Source organism: Nelumbo nucifera, chromosome 5 (genome assembly GCF_055504915.1).
Source record: "Nelumbo nucifera cultivar China Antique chromosome 5, China Antique-T2T, whole genome shotgun sequence".
NCBI classification, from domain to species: Eukaryota; Viridiplantae; Streptophyta; class Magnoliopsida; order Proteales; family Nelumbonaceae; genus Nelumbo; species Nelumbo nucifera.
Genome location: NC_142653.1, coordinates 63064762 through 63088213, shown reverse-complemented (window position 1 = coordinate 63088213; position 23452 = coordinate 63064762). Strand labels below are relative to the sequence as shown.

Sequence of the window (23452 nt, the reverse complement as noted above, 5' to 3'; positions counted from 1 at the left end):
CTCCTTTTTCTCCTTTATATAGAGCACTCTCCTAATCTAATTAAGAGCTGATCCAAATTTAATTTGGATCAAAGACTCCATCTTTAATTGATAGACATTATTCTCTTAAGATGATACATGCTTCATACCCATATCCATGCCCATTTTCAACCCAAGTCACATGACAATTTAAGTTGTCATATAATCACTTAACTAATCATATTAATAATGGGCCCAAGGCCCATTTTTTTCCAATGGCTCACATTCCCAAGTGTTGCATAGCCACTTTGGGCCTGGAAATTGTATGGCATAAGACCCTACAAAGGTCTCACACAAGTCCATAAGGGTTCAGTCATACCCCTAAAAGAGGTTAGATCAAATTCACTATCTAAAGTTATTCACTTACTGATAAATGTTTATGTACAACACTCTGATTGAAGCTAAGGGCAACACTATCTAACACCTATATCCTTTTTTATTGGTTTCACCTAATTTTTACCATCACATGAAAACCCTATTTGGCCTCCAACTCAAACCAAAACCTGTTGTGAGAAAGAACCCACTTCATAAAAACTTAACCGAATGCATAAAATTTTGTTAATAATATAAAAAAAATCATTATTATTAGAAACTTTTGGGTATAAACATCACCCTTATCATAATGTGAAAATATTCCTTATCAAGTTAGAAACAGGGTTTTAAATCGATATACTTTAAATCTAGTAGGGTGGTGTCACATAGAACCACAAACAAAAGTTTTAGTAGGAATGCAAACACCATACGCTATACTACTCAAAACACTTGTTCAACAGCTACTCAGCATAAGTACCAATCAAAGAAATGTCATGTCAAAATACCTGTGCTGATGTTTTGACATAAAATGTCATTGCCTCTCTAAATGTTTTGAGTCAGAAATGACAACGGTACAAATCACAACCTACTCATGCAATGCTACTACAATTCTAGAAAACAGTGGGATTCCTCCAAAAGAACAGCACCAAAAATTCTATTCCTTTATATGTTCAATTTGAAATCCGAGTAGAGGGTTCAAGAAATGGATAATCACAAATTCACATTAACAAAGTTCAGGGTCCCCTTCTACAATCGGCACCTATGTAGAAGATTCAAGAAATGGATAGTCTGTGTAACCAATGACAGGATCAGTTGTATAAAATGTATCTCTATTGTACTTGTTAAGTGGAGCATCAAGTTCAAATCTCCTTGGCAAATCTGGGTTGGCCAAAAACAGACGACCATAAGCAACAAGATCAGCATGATTTTTATCGATAGCCCTATTTCCATCTTCTCTATCATAGCCCCCAGCAACAATGAAAGTACCATTGAAAGACTTTCTCATTGGTAGAAGACTTTGTGGACATTCAACCTTCTCACTAACTGTCTTCATCCTTGGCTCAACCATATGGCAGTAACAAATTCCATATTTGTTAAGGGATTCAGCCATGTAAAGTCCTAGAGCTTCTGGGTTCGAGTCCCCAGACTCCATGTAATTTGCAAAGGGAGAAAGCCTAATTCCAACTTTGTCAGGCCCAATCACATTAACAATGGCCTCAACTACTTCTAGAGGGAAGCGGCAACGATTTTCTAAGGTCCCACCATATATATCTTCTCGATCATTCACTTGATCTTTCATGAACTGGTCAAGAAGGTACCCATGAGCTCCATGGATTTCAACTCCATCAAAACCTGTATATTAAAATAACTTGCAAGAAAATTCAAAAGTATGAGGGCACAGTTCATGCATTATTCTACCCTAAAGATAAAGCCCATTATAACATATGCACATATAAAACAGATGAGATGAAAAACAATGAAAAAGATAAAAGAAAAGATAGAAAGAAAGAAAAGCTCGTAGTAAAAGAGATTCAAAAGTTTGTAAGATGAACTGATTTTATTAGGATGACCAAACCTACTTAAATGACACATCATATACTCCTAAAATTGAAATATCCAGCACTGCAACACATCTTTTTTTATTTTTATAAGAGCACTGCAACACATCTTTTTTTTTATTATTATTAGAGCACTGCAACACATATTTAGCAACCATTATGACCAATCTCCAGGGGTGCAACTTTGGGTTAGCCCAAATCAACCTGAAAAAGTCAGGCTGAGTGGAAATTCAGGTTAGGGCTAGCTGAAAAACATGAATCTTACTGAACTTCAGATTGGGTTAGGGTTAAGGCCTTTGGCAACCCAATGCAACCAGAACCCAACATTATGCATCAACAATTTTAAGGCAACGATTTTTTAATTTAACATTAGTATTCGTAGAGCACCACAACTTTATCCTTTTCCTAAAATCTAGGTAAATGTTGGAAGTAGGAACATTTTAGCAAAAAGTGAAAAAATCAGGCCAATCTGAGCCTATCCCTATCACAACCCATTGGGTAGGGTTAGGATTTGGGTTGTGGTTTCAACAACTCGGGTTGGGTTAGGGTTGACCTTAACCCAACCAAACTCAGCTCAACTAGCACCCCTACCCATCCTGGTTACTTTTTTTCTCTTTTGCTTCATGAGACTACACATATTTAAATTGCTTTAAGAGCGAGCTGAACTTTTCTTTCTTGTTTATTTTTAATAACAACAATAATAATTTTTAAAAGATGACAATTTTTTAGTAACCTTTGTCTCAGGTTTTGGGACCATCAAAATCCCATTCCGTTTACTTTGGAGAGTAGTGTATCGAATCATAGTTTTAAGTAATAGTTAATAGCAATGATGATGTACTCATGGAAGCCCCTGGAGTGATGCTCCGCCACTATTCTCTATATAGAAAACATAATAGATTTTCTGTTATCTGATAGCAGGATTTTGGGAAGACCAACCAAGAATGACATGAATCCATGTCGACATTATAGATTTAAGATCAGGGAAGCACTATACAAAGATAGAAACATGTGCTCAATAGAAAATTTAATCCCTACCTACCCCAGGCCAACCCTTTAACCAGAGAATGGCCATTAAAGCATCTAAGGAAGCAAACAGAAAGAGATGGAAAAGTCAGCATCCGGTCCAACTACTATTTTCCCAATGTTGTATCACTCACAATGCTTGCCCAAGTAAGAAATCATAGCCAGGGATATATTTACCCCTATGTCAGTCTGTGTTGAGGGCCCGGGAATAGGATCTCGTCACGGGTCGGTCCACGGGGAAAACCCTCTGTTTTCCCTTGTTCCTCCCTGCTCTTGATGAACCTATCTACGCGCCCTAATGGTGATTTGTTCAAGAGATCACCTAACTCTCCTTTACTCTCTTTCTTGACTGAATATTCGATATCCTCATTCAATAATGGTGTCTCCTTAAATAGGAGATTACAAGAGTCCTAATCTTAAGGAGTCTCCTTGCTGAATAGGGAGACTTCCAATTCTATCTTGCTAAGGATAAGATAAGCTAATCCTAATCTGATAATAAGATAAACTAATCCTAATCTGATAACAAGATAAACTAATCCTAATCTGATAATAAGATAAACTAATCCTAATCTGATAACTTACTAACAAGATAAGATAAGAGCAATAGAATAAGATAAGAACAAGCAAGATGATCTAATCTAATCTGGCGGTGGGTCAGGTTCCTATTGCTGCTGGCGGCGATGGACGTCTTTCCGAGGAATGCATCCATAACATTACTCCCCTCTTGGACTACGAGCTTGTCCTCAATCTCGAACTCCGGATATGTGGCTTGAAACTCTGTCAATGGGATCCATGTGGCTTTGGCCGATGGTAAGCTACACCATTTCACCAAGACTTCAAGAACTCCTTGATTGAAACGAGAGCGAATGACAGCTTTAGGTTGGGGAATCAGTTTGCCATCTTACAGGGGTGGCAGGGAGGGGACTTGGTCTGGAGGAACACCCGTAAATGGTTTCAGCAAGGCGATGTGGAAGACATCATGAATCCGGCTGGTCTCTGGGAGTTCCAACTGGTAGGCCACACTGCCAATCCGTCGTAGAACCTTGAAGGGCCCATAGAACTTAGGGGCCAGTTTCGGGGAAACTATACTAGGACTAGTAATAGCTGCTCGGAGAAGCTGTTGTTGCTGTTGTTGATCATGTTGTTGCTTCTGCTGCTGCAGTTGTTGCTGTTGTTGGTTGTCTAGCTGCTGTGGCTGAGGGTGTTGCTGCTGCTGTGGACCAAGAAGAGTCTGCTGCTACTACTGTTGTTCGTCGGACGGCTCCATCAAGTCTGGTCGGAGGCTGTTTGTGGTTACAGCCCCTTCTAGATTCCTCTCCCTGTTAGAGAAATATGATTCCAGCAAGCGTCGCAGCTCCCGGACATCGTCTTTGACCTCACGAACCTCCCTGCTGGTTTCTACGAGCCTATGCTCTAGTTCGTGGACCCTGGATGATAGGTGCTGCATATCTCCCATGACGACCGGCTCTAATACCAAATTGTTGAGGGCTCGGGAATAGGATCTCGTCACGGGTCGGTCCACGGGGAAAACCCTCTGTTTTCCCTTGTTCCTCCCTACTCTTGATGAACCTATCTAGGCGCCCTAATGGTGATTTGTTCAAGAGATCACCTAACTCTCCTTTACTCTCTTTCTTGACTGAATATTCGATGTCCTCATTCAATAATGGTGTCTCCTTAAATAGGAGATTACAAGAGTCCTAATCTTAGGGAGTCTCCTTGTTGAATAGGGAGACTTCCAATTCTATCTTGCTAAGGATAAGATAAGCTAATCCTAATCTGATAATAAGATAAACTAATCCTAATCTGATAACAAGATAAACTAATCCTATTCTGATAATAAGATAAACTAATCCTAGCCTGATAACTTACTAACAAGATAAGATAAGAGCAATAGAATAAGATAAGAACAAGCAAGATGATCTAATCTAATCTGGCAGTGGGTCAGGTTCCTGTTGCTGCCGGCGGCGATGGTACGTCTTTCCGAGGAATGTGTCCATAACAGTCTGCCTCAACATAAACACGAGAAAGCTAGCTTGCAATGAGAAATGTGGGGCCTTTCAAAGGACTTGTTTTCAGCTCTTACAAATACAAGTCCAAATTCCATATTACAAAGCCCACTTTGCTCCACTGCTCTACTCACTCCAATGTTTATACACACGAGCCAGAAAGAGAGAGGAGTGTAATTAACTCTATAAATGAAATAATGGAAATGCTCTATCATAGAGCATTGCCAGCAGTGTAAAGCTTTGCCTGAGATTCGACTAGAAATAAGGCCCCTCCTGAACCAAGCTGGAGAAGTTTTTCCTAACATGTAACAAAATGACTGTCATACAAATCCCTTGGATTCTTAAAAGGAGGGGCCCATAGGAAGCCATTGCTAGCTCCAAAACCCTCAGACTTGCCCTACGTTTTGAGGATAACAAACACACCAAGACTTGTGGAATCTAATCATGTTTTAGGGTTTTGCAAAATGGTTTGGTTAAGATTTTGCAAATCAAATTCAAGCAAAGCTACACCCTTTGTGTCATGTAATTGTGATTTGGCAACACCTTGAAGAGCCAAATTGGTTTATCATCATTCAAGCAAGGCAAGAAATGAAATTTGGACAAGTTTGAGCAAAGAAGTTGCATAATAAGACAGTAAGGTCTTCATTAAGAACATGTGTAAACAATTCTTTTGCTTTAACTTGGGCTCAAATTGATTTAACCTTTGACTTGAAATGGTTTATCTTTCCCTTTTAGACCTTATTTGGCTTAGAAAGACCTTTGAAAAGGTTTGGGAAAGTTACAAAATTGAAAAAACTAGAAATATAAAAAGCAAGTAGGGCATCTAGATACGCAAAGTTGTCCCTGAAGTAAGTGGAGCCATCCCTAAAGCAACCCAACTCTTAAGGAACCATTTTAAAACCATTTAGACCACATTAAATGCACTCAAATCTAGTTGTTTAACCCAGCATTGGTTTTGACTTGACGATCAAACAATTTGACTTTGAGCAACATTTGAATGAATCCTATGTTTATAGAAAAACAATGGGAGACAAAGTTGCCTTTCTGATACTTTATGTTGATGACATTCTACTCATTGGGAATGACATATGGATCTTATCCTCAATGAAGGTATAGATTTAACAATAATTCTCCATAAAGGATTTTGAAAAAGCTTCCTACATCTTGGACTTCAACTCTATAGAGTAGATCAAAATAGATCCTATGACTGTCCTAGGACTATCACAATCTACGTTTTAGACAGTGTGTAAGCCCTCAACTCCAACTAATGTATTGTACATAACTATATTATGAATAAAGTCATTTATTTCATGTGTCATGGGTTTACTTTGCTACCACTTAGTTCATATTAGTATTATATATGAAGCCATATGGTTATTGCAATATGGAGTTATCGACTTAAATGTTCACAACCAGTGGATAAACTTGGGGAATTTATCTTGACAAGATTGTCGTCCTCACATTGCCCAAGTAGTAGAGCAATGGGTCTTAGGTGCTCAAGTTGTGACTAAGGTGTGAAAATCATAGTTTCAAATGTCCCGAAATGTTGCTAATGTCGCCCAACATATGTTGACGTAGAGGCTCACCGACATGAAAATGGATGGTAATATAAAAATTACATTATTTCGGTCGACATTTCCTATATTTCGGAAATGCCAACCAAATCGGTCCAAATAACCGAAAAAAAAGACAGTTTTTCCTATTATGTCGACAGGATGTAGATAATGTCAATAGGATGTCGACTAATGTACATTAATAATATAATATATTAGTATATTATATTATTATAATACAGCATATTAATATAAATTATTCCATTAATAATTTCTATTTAATATTTCAAATAAAATATTAATAAAAAAGAATTAACAAAATATAAAAACAAAAGAATAAATTAATTACTTTATAATATAAAACATAAAATATTTTTCAAGTAATAAAATATTAACTAGTTAGTATTTTTTAAAATATTTATTAAAATCAGAAAATGTTTATTAAATTTTATACTAAATCATATTCTACATTTAATATAAAAAATCAGAATAAATTTATTACATATTATACTAAATCATAATTTATTATAAGTTTAGTATTAAAAATCATAATAAATTCATTAAGTTTTATAAGAAATCAGAATTTATCATAATCTTAATACTACAAAAAGGAGAATCAGTTTATTAAATTTATAATAAAACATAATGTATTATAACTTTAATATTTAAAAAATCAGAATAAATGTATTTCTATTTACTAGTGTGAAATAAATATATTAGAACTTATAATAAATCAGAATTAAAAACAAGAAAAGAAAATATCAGATAACCTTGTAAAAACATCAAAATGCATAATAAATCAGTAAATTGTCATTTACTAATTTGTTATTGATCTAGTTTCTTAGCTTTATATAATAGTTGGGAATAAGATAATAGTCTAGAAATATGTATTAATGCTTTTTTTATCATTTTACAAAATATCATTGCATATTTCCACATATTTCATAATATTTTTTTTATCAGCAAAAAGATTTCTATTAATAACAGAGAGATATTGAAATACAATAGTTATAGGTTGCAGAATGCATTAACCCAATCTGCAAACACTACAAAACATATTTCATAATATTTCCACATTTTTACAACATTTCCCCTCGACATTTCCGACATTTCCAACATATGTCCTATATTTTGGTAAGCAACATTTCCATCGACATTGACATTTTAAACCTTGGTGAAAATGAGTGTGCAAAAAGCATTAAACTGGAACAAACCCAATGTGTTCCTGACTTTATGATAGGTGGAACAATCAAGTATTACATTTAACCCCTAGAATTGATATTGGTATCAGTTGAGTACCAACTTGTCTATCTTTGATATGCCAACTAGTGAAATCCTTGGGTCAAATAGTTGGGTATGTTGGGGTATTTAAGAATGATTTGTCAACTGATGATCAATTTGATAGGATTTTTTACTATGTTAAGACATAGAGAATGCTCATACTTCTTATGAAGCATGCTTGAATCTACCAACAGTAGGGTTACATGACTCCTCCATAAGGATCCATTAGAGATAGAGGCTAGGCACCATGGCATAAAAACTAATAGGGAAAAAGTCCTTTTCCATATGTAGTGTAGAATATTATTAGAAAAGAGATTGATTACAAGTGATATGTTGGGCTAATTTAGCCTGATATGGACTGAACGAATTAGACTTGGGCCTTTAGGATGGTAAGGTCACAAGTATCTAAGAGTGTTTAGACACTAACTGGGTTGATACATTAAGGCCCGTAATAGATATGGACGAATTGGCCACATAGGTAAATTGCTTTAAGTAGCTGTTCCCACTAGCTTAAGTGTTAAATTTGTAGAGTTAAGAGTCAGTTCACTCATTAATAGTGGGTCCCATGCCATACAAGTTGGTTTTGCCATTATAATAATGATTTCCAAGATTTAATGGACCCTATAAGTTGGTTAGAATCTTCCTAAAGAAGCCTAGTCAAATAATCGAGAAAAAAGTCAAAGTTACAAGATTTGACTAGGATACTTAACTAGAAAGGTAGTGTATGTTACAGAGTTGACTGGTTGGATTGGAAACCTAATGAACTCTGCATAAGGGATTCATGACTTCAACAATCAATGTCATCCATGCTGTAGCAACACCAACAATCAATCCTCAATCAAAAACAATAGTTGCAACAATTTGAACTTAACTAAAAAGGTTCTAGTATTTGGGCTGAATAAAGAGAGGAAGATCCTCTCCAAGATTTTCCTAATTATATTAGGAAACCTCTTTGGATTAGGAGAGGACTCTTTGCAGTCTTTCCATGCCCATAAAAGGAGATCAAAGAAGAGGAGATCAAACCATGCACTCTTTCTCTCCACATAGCTGAATTTAGCCATCCTATTGTGAGAGACTTGCTTAGGGTTTTAGAACCCTATTCGACCAGACCTTGTGAGCATCCATTAGAAACTGATTCAACAAACCTCTTGAGTAAAAAAAACCACCCAAAGTGTGGCGCACATCTCATCCTTGTTGCTAGAATTCTTGGAGATCAATTGGAGCTACAAACACCAAAGTTGCACCATCTTCAACTTGTTGCATCTTTCTTGGGAGCATCAAAGCTAAGGTGTGAACTGCCACTTGGATCTCTTCACTTCTGGAAAGATCAGGTATTTCACTCATCCCAAATCCAAAGATTTGATCTTGCATGGTCCAATAGACCCAAACGACCCAAGAAAGAAAACTGTTCTCATGTTACACAACTTCAACATTAGAGTTGATCAAAAAATTTGAGCTTTTCACTCATCTCCATCTTATCTCTCCACTGCCATTCTCTCCGGACCTTTGGAGACCGGACCAACCGACTGGAGACCATGGTAATTAGGCTCTCCCTTTCCTTGGCAAACCCTATATGCCCCATTCTTGCAAAAGGTCCTTGATTGAGGGGGGACAGCACCAACGCAGATTAAGAGCCCTTGAAAAGTGGCTCCACATAGTTGAGCTGAAGCTGCAGTAAAGGAACAAGTGGCTTACAGACTCATCCTCCCTCCTGCAAAACACACACAATCTGTCTTGGATAGGATACCCCTTCCTCAAGAGCATTTCCTCAGTCAAACACTTCTCTAGAACAACCACCCAAGTGAACATTTTCACTTCAGAGGGTGCAGCTGAACCCCAAATGGCTTTGCTGGGAAAATGGGTTGTTGAAGCTCCAACCAAACCCCTGTGGAAGTCCACTTCCAAAGTCTAGAGTCCTGCCTCTGTACGTCCAAAAGTTGATTCTGCAGTAGAGGTAACAGATCAGAAATTTAATTAATCTCCCAATCATTGAAACTTCTTCTAAAGGAAGGGTTCCAGCAAATCGAGCTACCAGTCACCTCATAGTATGGCCTTGCTGGGAAAATGGGTTGTTGAAGCTCCAACCAGACCCCTGTGGAAGTCCACTTCCAAAGTCTAGAGTCCTGCCTCTGTACGTCCAAAAGTTGATTCTGCAGTAGAGCCAACAGATCAGAAATTTAATTAATCTCCCAATCATTGAAACTTCTTCTAAAGGAAGGGTTCCAGCGAATCGAGCTACCAGTCACCTCATAGCAGTTTGCCACCCATGCCAATTTGTTGTCTGCTAATTAAACAAAGAGGGAAGTCTGTCTTTAAAGCAGCATCACCGTACCAAGAGTCCACCCAGAATATTACCTTCCATCCCCTACTTTGAAAAGCCGCCCCTCACTAAAGCTACTCAAAGCTTTTGATGTGCCCTTCCACAAGCTACAGCCAAAGGATGAAAGGGACATTTCAGCATCCCATCCATTGCTACACAAACCATATTTATCAGCAATGACCTTCCTCCACGAATTGTTTGGCTCCATAGCAAATCTCAAAGCCCAAGAGATTTGCAGACCTGAACCGAGCTCACCAAATGATAATTGGAAGAATCCTTCCAACCGCTCCACAAAAAGTTTCTCATCCTCCTTTCTATCTGATTAGCCACCTCAAATGGGACTGGGTCCACTGGGAGAATAGACATGTAATAAGCTGGGAGGCTTGCTAGCACACCTTTAATAGTCTCTCATCCTTCCAAGAAGACAACTTCGAGTCCACCTTCTCTAACACTGGAGTCCACAGGGCTTTTGAAGTGCACTTGGCCCCCAAGGGCAGACCCAAGTACTTAGAGGGGAGGTGCCCAACTTTACAACCCAGTAGCCCTGCCAACTCAGCTACATTCTCAACTTCCCCGACTGCCATTAACTCACTCTTGCCCAGATTCACTTTCAAGCCAGACACCACCACAAACCAATACAGCAAGTGCTTTAAATTAGTTACCTAAACTGACAAGGCATCACAAAAGAATAGAGTATCATCTACAAACTGAAGAATCTGTACCATTATTTGACTTTGATGCCTTCCACACACCCTGCTTCAGCAGCGCAAACCACAAATTTGCTTAAACCTTCCATTGAAACAATAAAGAGCAGTGAAGACAACGGATCATCACCTTGCCGTGACCCTCTAGAGCTCTTGAAATTCCCATCCACCAACTTGTTTAAGCCTTCCATTGCAACAATAAAGAGCAGAGGAGACAATGGATCACCTTGCTAACCCTCTAGAGCTCTTGAAATTCCCATGAGAAACACCATTAATTAGGACCGAGAACCTGGGAGTGGTTAAACAAACCTTCATCCAGTTTCTCCACTTGATGCCAAAAGCCAGCATATAATCCAGAAAGGCCTAATTGACATGGTCATAGCCTTTCCTAAGTCGAGTTTGCACTCCAAACCTTTCCTGCCACTTCTCCTTCTTGAATCAATTAACTCATCTGCGACTAACACCCCATCCTGAATGTGTTTGTTATGCACAAAAGCCCCCTAATAGATGGATATGAGGGAATCCATGACACACCTTAACCGTGAAGCCATAATTCTAGCCAGGATCTTGTACACACTTCCAATTAAACTAATAAGCCAAATGTCCTTCATTTCCACAGCGTCACTCTTCTTGGGAATTAAGGAGATGAAGGAAGCATTCAAGCTTCTCTCAAAGGCTGCAAACTGATGAAACTCCTCCAAGACTCTCAACAGATCAAGCTTTAGAACATCTCAAAATTTTTTAAAGAAGAGAAATGTAAAGCCGTCAGGGCCTGGAGCTTTGTCCCCCTCCATCTCATCTAATGCTCTCTTTACCTCCTCTTGAAAGGGTTTTTCGGTTTTTCCAACTCAGCAACTTAGTGTTCAGTCAGTCTCAAAGTGAAGTCCATCCCAAGTTAGTCTGACCTTACACAGTTCAGCATAAAGCTGCTCATAAAAATTAACAATGGCTTCCTTAATCTCCCTCTGATCCACTATAGAATCCCCAACTTGAAACCTCTTGATGTCATTCTTCCTCCTCACATTTGCTAACTTGTGAAAAAAAGCGGTGTTATTGTCACCTAATTTCAACCATATGGCCCTAGATCTCTGCCTCCATTTCACCTCCTCTTGAAAAGTTAGAAAATCGTAGTCTTTCTTAGCCTTAAGTCCTTCCACTCTCCTTGCTTCCCCCAAGGTACCACCTTCCTCCTCTGAATCAATCTCAGTTATAATTTGCAAGCATTCAGCCCTCCTTTTTCATCATTTGACACCCTCTCCTGCTGCCATTTCTTGATATTTCATTTCATCCATTGTAACTTCTTGCACAAGATGTGACTAGATGACCCCTCGAAAGCAGCCTCAGCCCACCAGGATTTTATTCTTGTTTTGAGCTCCTCCGATTCTAGCCAACACAGTGTTCCATCCAGAAGGGCTGAGCCTTCTTCCTTGGAAATCTAGCCATACTGCAATGGAATATGAACAGACAAGACTTTCAGCAAAGCTTCCTGAGAAGTATTTGGGAAGAGCTTGTCCCAATCAGCTGAGATAATGAACCTATCTAACCTAACCAGAGACAGCTCCTAGTTGTTGGTCCAGGTGTACCGTGCTCCGCTCAAAGGTAAATGAAGCAATTCCCACATTCGGATGAAATCCACAAATATCTGCATTCCCTTGTTTGTGCCCCTGCACCCCTTCTTAACCTCCTGCCTCAAGATTGCATTAAAATCCCCACCAATAGCCCAAGGGCCACCCCACTTCCTCCTTCATTCAATTCCTCCCAAAAGGCATCTTTTAGAGAAGAGACGACCAGCCCATAGACCCCTATCACCACAAATAGGTACATTGTTCTGCAACCATAAAGTTTTACTGAAATTGAAAATAGACCCACCTCCTTGTCCACCAACTTAAACACCTTGCTCTTCCAAATTAGAACAATCCCCCCTGCTTTGTTTTTAGCTAGCACAGCCAGCCAGCCACAAGGCTCAGATCCCCACACACTTCAAATCACATTGTGCTTCAACTTCTAAAGCTTAGTCTCCTGCAGAATTAGGATGCCAGCCTTCTTGTCTCTCAAGAAACCACCTGCCACTATTCTTTCTTCTACCAAGGCCAAGGCCCCGGATGTTCCACGATATCAATTCTAGACTTTCCGTCTGAACTATCTTCATGAAGCTTTGTTATTCCGGCATGCACACCTCACATTTTCATTTAGGCCCCAAGCAAGTCTCAATAGCTCTTTTGCTTTCCTCTTGTTCCTCTTCCCCTTCTCTACCAGCCATCTGTTTTCTACTGCCACCAAGAGAGCTTTCATTTCCTCCTCCATCCCTTTAAAGGAGACCCCCAAAAAATCCCCAAAACCAAGGAATTTCGACCACACCCATTCCAAAACTTCGTTCTCTTCTACATACCTTAGGTTTACTGACTTAAGTTGCAAATGACTCGCTGCCACCTCCCTGTCTGGTAATATTACCACTAAAGGTTCCAGTGGGGCTAACGACAGTCCTTCTTTTTCAACAACTGCTACTAATAAATCAACTGTTGACCCCTTCTGCCCATATAACTACCAGGTTTCCCCAAAACTTGCTGCAACTCCCTCCGTGGAAACCGCATCAGGTACACCAGCTTTTGGCCCTCTTTTCTCTCTCTCGCCAGCACCACTATTTACAGTCAGGCAGACCCCTTCTCCAACCCGTAAGCCATTACTAGCCTCTATGACTCTCTATTCTCCTGCTTCCACCCTTGGCAAGCTAGCTTCAGGTATTTGTTTCCCACCACAAAAATCATCTGAGTTCTTCTTCCATCTCTCCTTCACACATCATGGAGTATAGACTCAACCCTTCTCCATCGTCTACATAGCTTCCATAGTCTACTGAAGAAGAGTAGGATGAGTCTTCAGATTGAACTAGTAACTTTCCCTTGCCTTGGTAACCCTTTGGCTCCAACCCCCATCGACAAGAAAGAGTTGGGCTTTTAAAGCTTATCAGGCCTAGCACCCTTGGTGAGCCAATAGAGCATTGGGCCCCAGTCTTCCCATGGGTCTAAGCCCCAAGTCCTAAGTTCAATTCAACACTCTAGAACTTGAGATGGTTAACCACCACCATCGAAACCTTTTCAATAAACTCCACGTCTTTGCCTAAAGCCTTCCACCTGTTTAAAATTTGAAAGTCATGTGACATCACCTCAGTCGTTTGAGATGGAGAGAATCTCTCCTGATCGGTCGATTTGCTTGGTCCTCAATGGTCACAATTTCGTCTTCTTCCTCTGCTCCTTTCGACCAGCCTCCATTCCCCTCCCTGATCTGCAGCGGCAATAGCCTTCCCAGCTTCCTCCTCTTCTACCCCCTTCCCTAGGTTTCCTTTTCCACTCTTCTAGCCTTGAAAGAATTTCTACCTCAATGGAGCAGCCTGCCAAGACATTTCGGACCAGCTTTGGTTCAATTTCCACCGCCTCCTAATAATCCTCTAGGACTTTCATCTTCTTCGGTTTCACCTCCAACCATAGTGTAACTTACATATCCTCACCTACCACTATATTCTCTGTCTGAGGTGGAATGCCCAACCATCGCACCTTGATCCAAATGCATTCAAAAGACTAACTAAGAAACTCCGTGTCATCATCCTCCAAAAAGCCTCTGTAAAGATCACCTAACTTCCTAGCAAGCTCAGAGCTCCAGAGGTGGAGAGGCAATCCGCAAAGCATCACCCAAATGAACCCAGGTATGTCTCCACTTTTCCGCCAAACTCCAAATGAAGTCAGCCAGGGCTCAAGATGTAGTAATGCCCTGTTAAAAAACCTAGACCCCGTGTTCAGGACTCTTCGATCATCTTCTCCTTTTGGAAAATTGAAAATCCATCTCTTATCGTCTAGATGTAGCACCCTAATCCCCAATGGGCAAACCCAAACTTTGTTAACCCATTTTTGTAGGTCATTGAACTGAAAGTCCTCCTAATCGAAAGTCCTGACCAAACACAATTGCGAAAAGCACACTCTCTCTTCTATGCTCTCCCTGTCCACCACCAAGAAGAAGGATTTCAGATTTGCCTTGACAAAGGTTTCTCCTTCCGACGGCCACAATCAGGTAACGCCACCTTCGACTTGCTTCCTTCCTACCCCGAACTAAGCAGCCTCCCCTCCTTGTCTCCTTCCTCTTACCTGGCAAAAAATCCTCCCCACCTTCTTCTAAGGGTTACCAAATCCCTTTGAGATTGATTCCCTCAATGAATCCACCGCCGAATCTCCCACCCTTCAATCCCCGTGTAGCGACTCATCACCAAAATCTCAACACTCTCTTTTTTTTGTTACGCAACAAGAATTCAAAATGAACATGATAGGAGAATTGAACTTCTTTCTCATATTGCAAGTCAAGCAAGAAATTAATAGAATTTTTATCAATCAAGCTAAGTACACAAAGGAACTACTCAAGAAATATGGAATGGATCAATCCAAAATGGCTGATACACCCATTAGCACATCTCTAAAGCTTGACAAAGATCAAGAAGGTAAATCAGTTCATACAAAAGGATGGTATGATTGATAGTCTATTGTATTTGACAGCAAATAGGCCAGACATAATGTTAGTTTGTGTTTGTGCCAGACTTCAATCTTGACCCTAAGATGAGTCTTTCGATATATTTATATATTTGAAGGTACCCTAAATCAAGGTTTTAAATATCGATACAGCCTAATATGCTAAATGGGGTGTATCAGGTGTGTTAACCCCATACTCCGTTTTTCTAGATTTTTTTTTTTCAAAAACCAGTCAAGGGCTCAACCTAAGGCCTGCCTAGCCCCTAAAATCGGTCAAAGTTGCAAAAGACCAAAATTTCACATATTGATGACATAATGATACAACACATATTGACTAATTTATTGCAAAATTTTGATCCTTGCTCCAAATTTAGGACTTTGGTATTCCAAGGGCGTTGACTTCAATCTAATAGGCTACTCAGACACAGATGTGATTGGTTCTAAAGTTGATAGAAAAAGCATAAGTGGTGCTTGTCAATTTTTAGGAAATGCACTAATAGGATGTCATAGTAGAAAACAATCCTTAGTGACACTTTCTAGGGTTGAAGCCAAGTACATAGCTGTTGGTAGTTGTGTTACTATTGTGGATGAAGCAAAACTTTAGATGACTTTGATTTAAAATTTGACCATATCCCAATTATGTGTAACAACACAAGTGCTATCAACTTGACCAACAACCCTATCTCAGAAATTAATTCTTCTATTTATAGATTCCGAACTACTATATTTATGTTCATTTTCTAAATGTATTCTAGAATTCATTTTTACTTTTAAATAGAACAAAAAGTTCATGATTACAATGTATTTCTGGAAACGTGCAATATAAGGAATTTCTAAATTTGATTCCTCTTCCTCGTCATATTTACCACACTCTCATTCATAGATTTCATCGTTGAAATTTGACCAATCAGGTTTGATGTTTGTTTGTTTGTTTGTTTGTTCTACTTCAAAAAAGTCCTTTAGATTTTCCCTGCCTTTGACAGTCATTTAAGTTTCTTTTTTCTAACTTGGTTTCAAGGGGAAAAGAAGCACTAGACAAGACGAAGGGCAGTGCATTCTCAATTTCTTTGAAAGTTCTTTCAAAGCTTGAGAAGCCATAGATTTGGTTTGAGAATTCTCACCAACTTCCATAGCATTCCTTGCTGCAATCCTAAAATCATTGACAACTTGATAGATTTCCTCAGTTTTTAATCGTCGTGGAGGTGAGAACTCTGCTACATCAACACCATTAGCTCGAAGTTGTGCCTTCAATGGTTTATCAGTACAAGAGATGGGAGCTCTCCCATTTGGCTGAAAACCTGTAGGGTGTTGAAAAGAAAAATGAGGATCAATCACAATAAACCTAATCTTTCAAAGGGATCAATTAGTTCAGACAATCAGGTTAGAAAAATGGTCAAATAGAAGCATAACAAAAGCATATTCATGTTTTCTTCTTCTATAAGATAAATATATAACTTCATCATTTTAATCAATAAGTGATAGCATCCCTACAATTTTTCTGATTGTAGTAGTTTAAAAGGAAATAAATTACAGAATTTCAGGAAGTTTTCTCTGCTTACATACTTCATAGAGTTATAGAAACTTTTTCTTCATGTCATTCCTCACCTAACAAAATTTAATGAAACCTATAATACTCATATACATACAGACACCATTCAAGTCAAAACTTACACTACATTACTACCTAGTCCCAGTTTATTTCTGGTAGAAAATTTTTGAAGTTCCTATGTTACTGGAGATAGTAAGGACACATCTGGAAATGGTATCAGAAATAGAATGTACACTGAAAAATTGAAGTATCTGACACAACATGGCACCCTTGTACAGCAGTACAGGTATCCCCGGGGTCATAGTAAAGTTCTACTCGGTGCAAATTAGCTACAGCACAACAGATTTTCATCTCACAAAAGAAAGAAATTTATAGAAACTATGCAATGTTCCAATATTACATTAAGATTAAAAAAAAAGTGCATGGCACCCGTGTACAGATATCTCAGGTTCATGGTAAAGTTCTACTCGGTGCAAATCAACTATAGCACAACAGATTTTCATCTCACAAAAGAAAAAAAATACAAAAACTATATAATTTCCTGATATTATATTAAGATTAAAAAATCTTGGTGCAAGGGAATTTGCAAATTTGCAAAGATAAAACATCAATAGCAGAAAAGATTTCCAAATCTTATCATGAGTTTCTTTTGATTGGGTGATGGTGTGTAAGAAGGGCAGGTGGATTGTGATGATGATTTGGGCTGATCTGATCATTTAGAGCTTGGGGATTTTGTTTTGTTTTTCATTTTGGTATTGGGGTTTTTATGTGGAGTGAGGTTTAGAAGGGTGTGGGCCTTCTTTGCTTCTGGGTTTCTTTTCAATTGGGTGATGTCTTGTCACCTTGCTTATAATTTTTCTTTTTAGGCACGTTCATTTTTCAGGAAATAGGAGGGGGGAAGTTGGTCAGAAGGAAAGTGGTTCCCAGTGTCCAACTTTACTATGTTATTCTCGATAAGTTGTGGGCCCTGTGGCAAAGTTATTTTCCCTGGGTACCATTTACCTGGATAAGTGATACCCATGTCCTAGGTGGGTAAGTAACTTTCCCACCTGGAGGGAAGTTTACAAAATGTAATGGGACAAGTTTGCCCATTCTAACAATGACTTTTCATGGGTAAAAAGGTCATTGTATAACTTGCTTAGGAATCAAAAGAATGCAGGTAACTGAATTACCAGGTAAGTGGCCTCCTAAAAAACAAATGGGGCCTTAATAAATGTTTTTTGTTTACCATCGAAAAAAAATCCACACATGTTGACAAACATAAATTTCTTAAACAACACATGGAGAGTTCAATCAAAGGATACTTCTTCCCGATATATGATGGAATCTTTCTACTAATTCCATCTTGTGGATGTTGGGACCATGGCTGTTTTCATCATATATAGTCAAGAAAACAAATAGAAGAGTAGAAAATAAATTGGTTCAATTCAGAATATACCATAGTTAGAAACCCTTCCCACATGCCAAATCTGGCAAAAAAAGATGCCACCCTTCATATGAACAGCATCCACAATAGGTTTCCAGGCTTCCACCTGCTCTTTGGTCCAAATACCAGGTGTATTTGGATACCTTGAATTATGGAAGAAGAAGCAAAGTTAAACATACATGAAGTTAAAGACAACATGCAGTTTCTTTTCTTAATTTCTAAACAAAAAAGAGAAATTTCTAGATGATAAATTTACCCTTGAGAAGTGTCAGAAACCCCTGTCGCTTCACTTATGAGAAGTCCCCCTTTGGTGGTTCTCTGAGAATAGTATAAGACAGCAGGTGGTTGAGGAATGTTGTTGAATGATCTTTGTCTAGTTAATGGTGCCAAAACTACTCTGAATACACAAAATAGAATGCAGATCCTCAGTTTGAATATTGACATTCAAAATGTATTTAGCATCTAAGACTATGTAGTTCGGTAGCAACTAAGAAAGTCAGCAAAGACGCACTTTATATCATTGTCATAATGCATAATTGGAGAATAAAAATAATATAATGGATGAACAAATTTGTTTAAGAGATGCAAATAACTCAGATGATAAGAACCATTGCAGGAGAAGCAAAGCCACAACAAACTTGACTAACCCACTAAGTGAAATTCTTTCATTTAGGATATGTTTGGTTTGATAGAAAATAAAAGAGACACAGAAAGTTCAGAGAAAATTCATAACAAATTTTGTGAAATTCCTAAAGGCTCAGTTTGAAAAGAGTACAAATACAAATATGTACAGTACAAATACATACAAAATGCAAAGTTTTGCACTGCACATATTTGTATTTGTACTCCTTCCAAATTGAACCTAAGGCCGTGTTTGATTGCAATGCAAATAAATTTACACTAATGCAAAACCATGGCAGTGCAAATGATTTGAGTGTAAATTCTGACCTATTTTTGTTTCAAATTTTAGCTTATTTTGTTTGATTGTGGTACAAATGAAGTAAATTAAGACATGAAGCAGAATAAAGTAAAATCCAAAACAAAATTAAACAAGAATTTGCATTTTTTACATTTGCACTCTCATGCATTTGTACTAGTGCAAATTGCAACCAAACACAGCATAAAGAACTTTGCTAACTTTATCTCTCTCTTATTTTCTATCAAACCAAATATAGCCTTATTTTCTTTGGGTTAAGAACATGCAGATTGCAGTTAATACAAAACACTTGAAAACAATATGCGCCCATTTCTACTCAAGAATAAAAGGCTATTCCAGAATGTTGATCCCGGCTATCCGGGGTTCTTGGGAGAGTGGATTGCACATGGCCGTTCTCTGGTTTCTAGTCAAAATACAAAAGCGAAAAACTATAACATTGGCAAATACAAAAGTGAAACTATAACATTGGCAAGTACAAAAGTGAAACTATAACGTTGGCATCTAAATATGGAACCAAATGTGGCAGGTCTCTTGTCAAGAGGTGACCTCTCTACTGAATAAAACCTACAAGGATTTCCACAAATACCTGTTTCTCAAAAGTACCCCAATTCATTCGGAATTCAAGCCGATGTTTATATCTATCCACCAAAAGAACATAAACAAAACTATCCCTTTTAACAGATTGTTTTGTACTTAATACAACACACTAACTTTTCAACGTAGGTGGGTTATAGCGGGACTCGAATCCGCGTAACCCTGCTAACATGCCAACAGAGCCACCACTGGGTTGGTTAACAGATTATAAATTATACTATAGCAGTTTTAACAAAACCCAAGCTCGTTAAGCTCAAAAAGGAACAATTCAAACAAAAACAAGATTGAACGGACCTGTGAGAAAGATCGAACTTGCCCATTTTATAGGGAGTGAGGAGGGGAATAGTGATTTCCTCCATCTGATGTTTCTGATCTTTTCCTTCGGCATTCACGACGGACAACGCCGATGAGATGAGCAGATGCCACGTTTGGAGGACCCAAGTTCAGCGGCTCTTGGCTTTCCAAGGTGAGCCACACGGAAACCTATAAGATAATTCGGAGTCGAAAAACATTCTTCTGGTCCCATATCGAAGGCCTCCTTATCGTTGAAATCTCAAATATTTTTTTCTTTTTTATAGATGATAAACAAATTATATAATTTAAATGCCCCTAAAACCGTAATTATTTGGGTGGGATTAAAAGGTTTTGGGTGTGAAATCTTTTTTTCTTTTTTTCTTTTTTTGACAAGGAAAATCACAATATATCAACAAAAGGAGCAGCTTACAAGGTTTTAGACACCGCCTGATAAGTGGGTAACAAAAAATGTTCCCGTATAACATATTTACTCCATTTTGCTAATTGATGTGCAGGAACATTATACCCAGATGGCAAGGGGGTGGGGCGGGGACCCTCTCCCCGTCCCCGTCCCCACGAGAATCCCCCTCCATCCCCGTTCCCATCCTCGCTAACGGGGACAAGGTTATCCCGATCCCCGCGAGGATTCCCTTTTCCTATGATTCTTTATAATGTTAATCATTTTGTTTTTGTTTTTTATTTTATTTAAAAAATAAAAATAAAATAATTAGAATTACAATCGTATTAAAAAATATCCAAACATATTCAACCATATTTTTAAAAATATTAATACATAGATGTATGTTTACATATTTACATATATAGCGTATGCATACATACATATATATATATATATATATATATATATATATTTATATAGTAGGGATCCCATGAAGCGGGGGTCGGGGTCCCCGCGGGGCGAGGAGTGCTCTCCCCATCCCCGCCCCGTTCCCACTAACGGGGATGAAAATTTCCCCATCCCTGTCCCCGTAGGGGAAAATCATCCCCATTCTTGCCCTATTCGGGGCGAATCCCCACGAGGATTGGGGAAATGGGGAAAATTACCATCCCTAATTATACCTCCTATTAATATATAATAACTGAAAAGATCTAAAAGCATAAAAGAGATTTTGATTTTCTAGTAACAGTCCTAAGGATGACCAATGCAGAGATGTTTGTTTTTGAAAAGCTTGAACAATGATCTAGGAGTCTGAACAAATCATCGGATGAAATTTTCCAAGTTGTTGGGCCAAAATACTTCTTTGATAGATAGCAAAAAGTTCAGCTTTTGCTACAAATGTTAATCTTTTCTTTCCTCCTGGATACAATGTAATTGAACATTTAGGATGATAATTCCATAAGAAAATAGAGAGTGGTTAACTTTCCCTGCATCAGTGAAAATGATACAATCAGTATATGGTTTGATCTATAAACATAGATGGGGGGATAATTCTACAGATAGATTTGATTGCAGCTGAGAGCCCAAAAAGTCATAAAAAGTAGCATTAGTTTTCCTTATAATCCAACGATTGGAAATATTTGAATTTGAAGATTCTTTCATTTCTTGCAAACCAGATGTAATATAAAGCAATAGCATACCAAGAAAGTATTGTCCGAAAAGTGTTTTTATCTGGGCTCTTATGATCAATATTAATAATACAGTCAATCCATGATCAAAGAGTTGCATCGGTAAGATTTATATTCTAGGGTGATGCAAAGAGAACATATTTTTAAAGGGACACTCAAGGAAAAGATGATTTAGGGTTTCATGATGATTTTGGCAGAAAAAACAGGTTAGATCTTGAGTGTCAAGAAGGATTTTATCCTTTACAAGGATGTAACCATGGATGATTCTACACAATAAAAGTTGGTAACAAGGGGGACAAGAAAGTTTCCATATCCATTTGGTACAAAATTTTATTTGATCAAATAGGAAAGGAATAAAATCTTGAGTTAAAGCAGTATAAGCAGCTGAAGTTTTGAATTTTCTTGACGAGTGCTTAGTCCAAATCCATTGGGTAGGAGTATTTACAAGTAAAATAGGAGTCTTAAGGATTTGAGTAGTTTGTTGAGAATCAAAATGACTTTGGATTGTTGGTATGTGCCGAGTACCATTTTCCATAAGATTAGAGAAAGTAAAATCTGCTAATTGAGCAAGGATAGGTTGAATAATAAGCTGAAACTTATCATTAATTTGTAACTAGGGAACTTGAGTAATACTATCCGTGGAAGATTTCGAGACTAAGAAACCTACCTCTAGGAGAAGATTTTGTAGTTTGGGTGCTACCGATTTCCAAAAATAAGAACTAGAATGAGGAATGTTGTGGGGAAAAAGGGTATTACGGGGTAGGTATTTAGATTTCCATAACTGGGCCCACCAAATTTGCTGATTATTAAGAAATCTCCAAGCGAGTATCTTAAGGACATTATTAATTAGCTTGGTTTGTCTAAAACCTAGTCCACCAAGTGATTTAGGAAGAGTGAGTTTGTTCCAAGGAGCCCAATCATAAGGATAGGGATTCTTTTTAGATTTGCTCCACCAAAAAATTTTAATGATTCGATCAATCTCATTAATTGTTTTCTAAGGTAATTGAGTTACAATCATGGAATGAGAAGGAATGGATTGAAAAACAGATTGTATAAGAACTCATTTACCTGCTTGACTAATGGTGGAGGTTTTCCATTTATTAAGTTTATTCTTAAGGTTTTCCAAGATGAAAGAGAATTGAGAATGCTTGTTGCGTCCCCAAATTAAAGGGAGACCTAAATATTTTGAATTTGTAGGAAGGGATTTCATTTGGAGTTGTCTCCGAATCATTCGTTGATGTTTTGAATGAGTACTTTTGCTAAAATAGATACCAGATTTGTCCATATTAATGAGTTGTCCTAAAAGATTCTAAAACTGGTGAAGAAGAGTTTTAAGGGAATTTAGTTCATCTTTATGACTTCTTAAGAATAGAAGAATGTCATCAACAAATAATAAGTGAGAGATGGCAGGGGCTCGCGGTGAGATTTTTAAACCTTGGATTTGGTTATCATTTTCAGCTTTGGAGATCGTGTGAGTTAAGTATACCATGGCAATAATAAAAAGGTAAGGAGATAAAGGTTCTCCTTGCCTGAGGCCCCTAGTAGGTAAAATTTGGCCCTCTACAGTACCATTGATTAGAATGGAATAAGAAACTGAGGAAATACATTCATGAATGATTTGATAAAAGTTTGGTGCAAATCTTAATGCTTTGAGAACTTCAAGAAGAAAAGACCACTTGAGGCGATCATAGGCTTTTGTCATGTCTAGTTTAATAGCCACATAGCTTATACCTTTTCTATGATGTTACAGGTAGTGAAACCTTTCATGGGCAATAATGGTA

The 23452-nt window shown here is 38.1% G+C and overlaps 1 protein-coding gene across 1 annotated transcript; it reads right to left on the bottom strand.

The window, feature by feature from the left end:
• Window positions 1–801: 801 nt before the first annotated feature.
• Window positions 802–20337, bottom strand: LOC104589042 (putative 12-oxophytodienoate reductase 11). Its single transcript, XM_010247222.3, has 5 exons — window positions 20085–20337; window positions 18516–18656; window positions 18272–18402; window positions 16406–16582; window positions 802–1683 (listed from the first exon to the last, which is right to left on the bottom strand). Exons 1-5 carry the CDS (start codon window positions 20147–20149, stop codon window positions 1091–1093), a joined length of 1107 nt encoding a protein of 368 aa, XP_010245524.1. The 5' UTR covers window positions 20150–20337; the 3' UTR covers window positions 802–1090.
• Between the last annotated feature and the right edge of the window lie 3115 nt (window positions 20338–23452).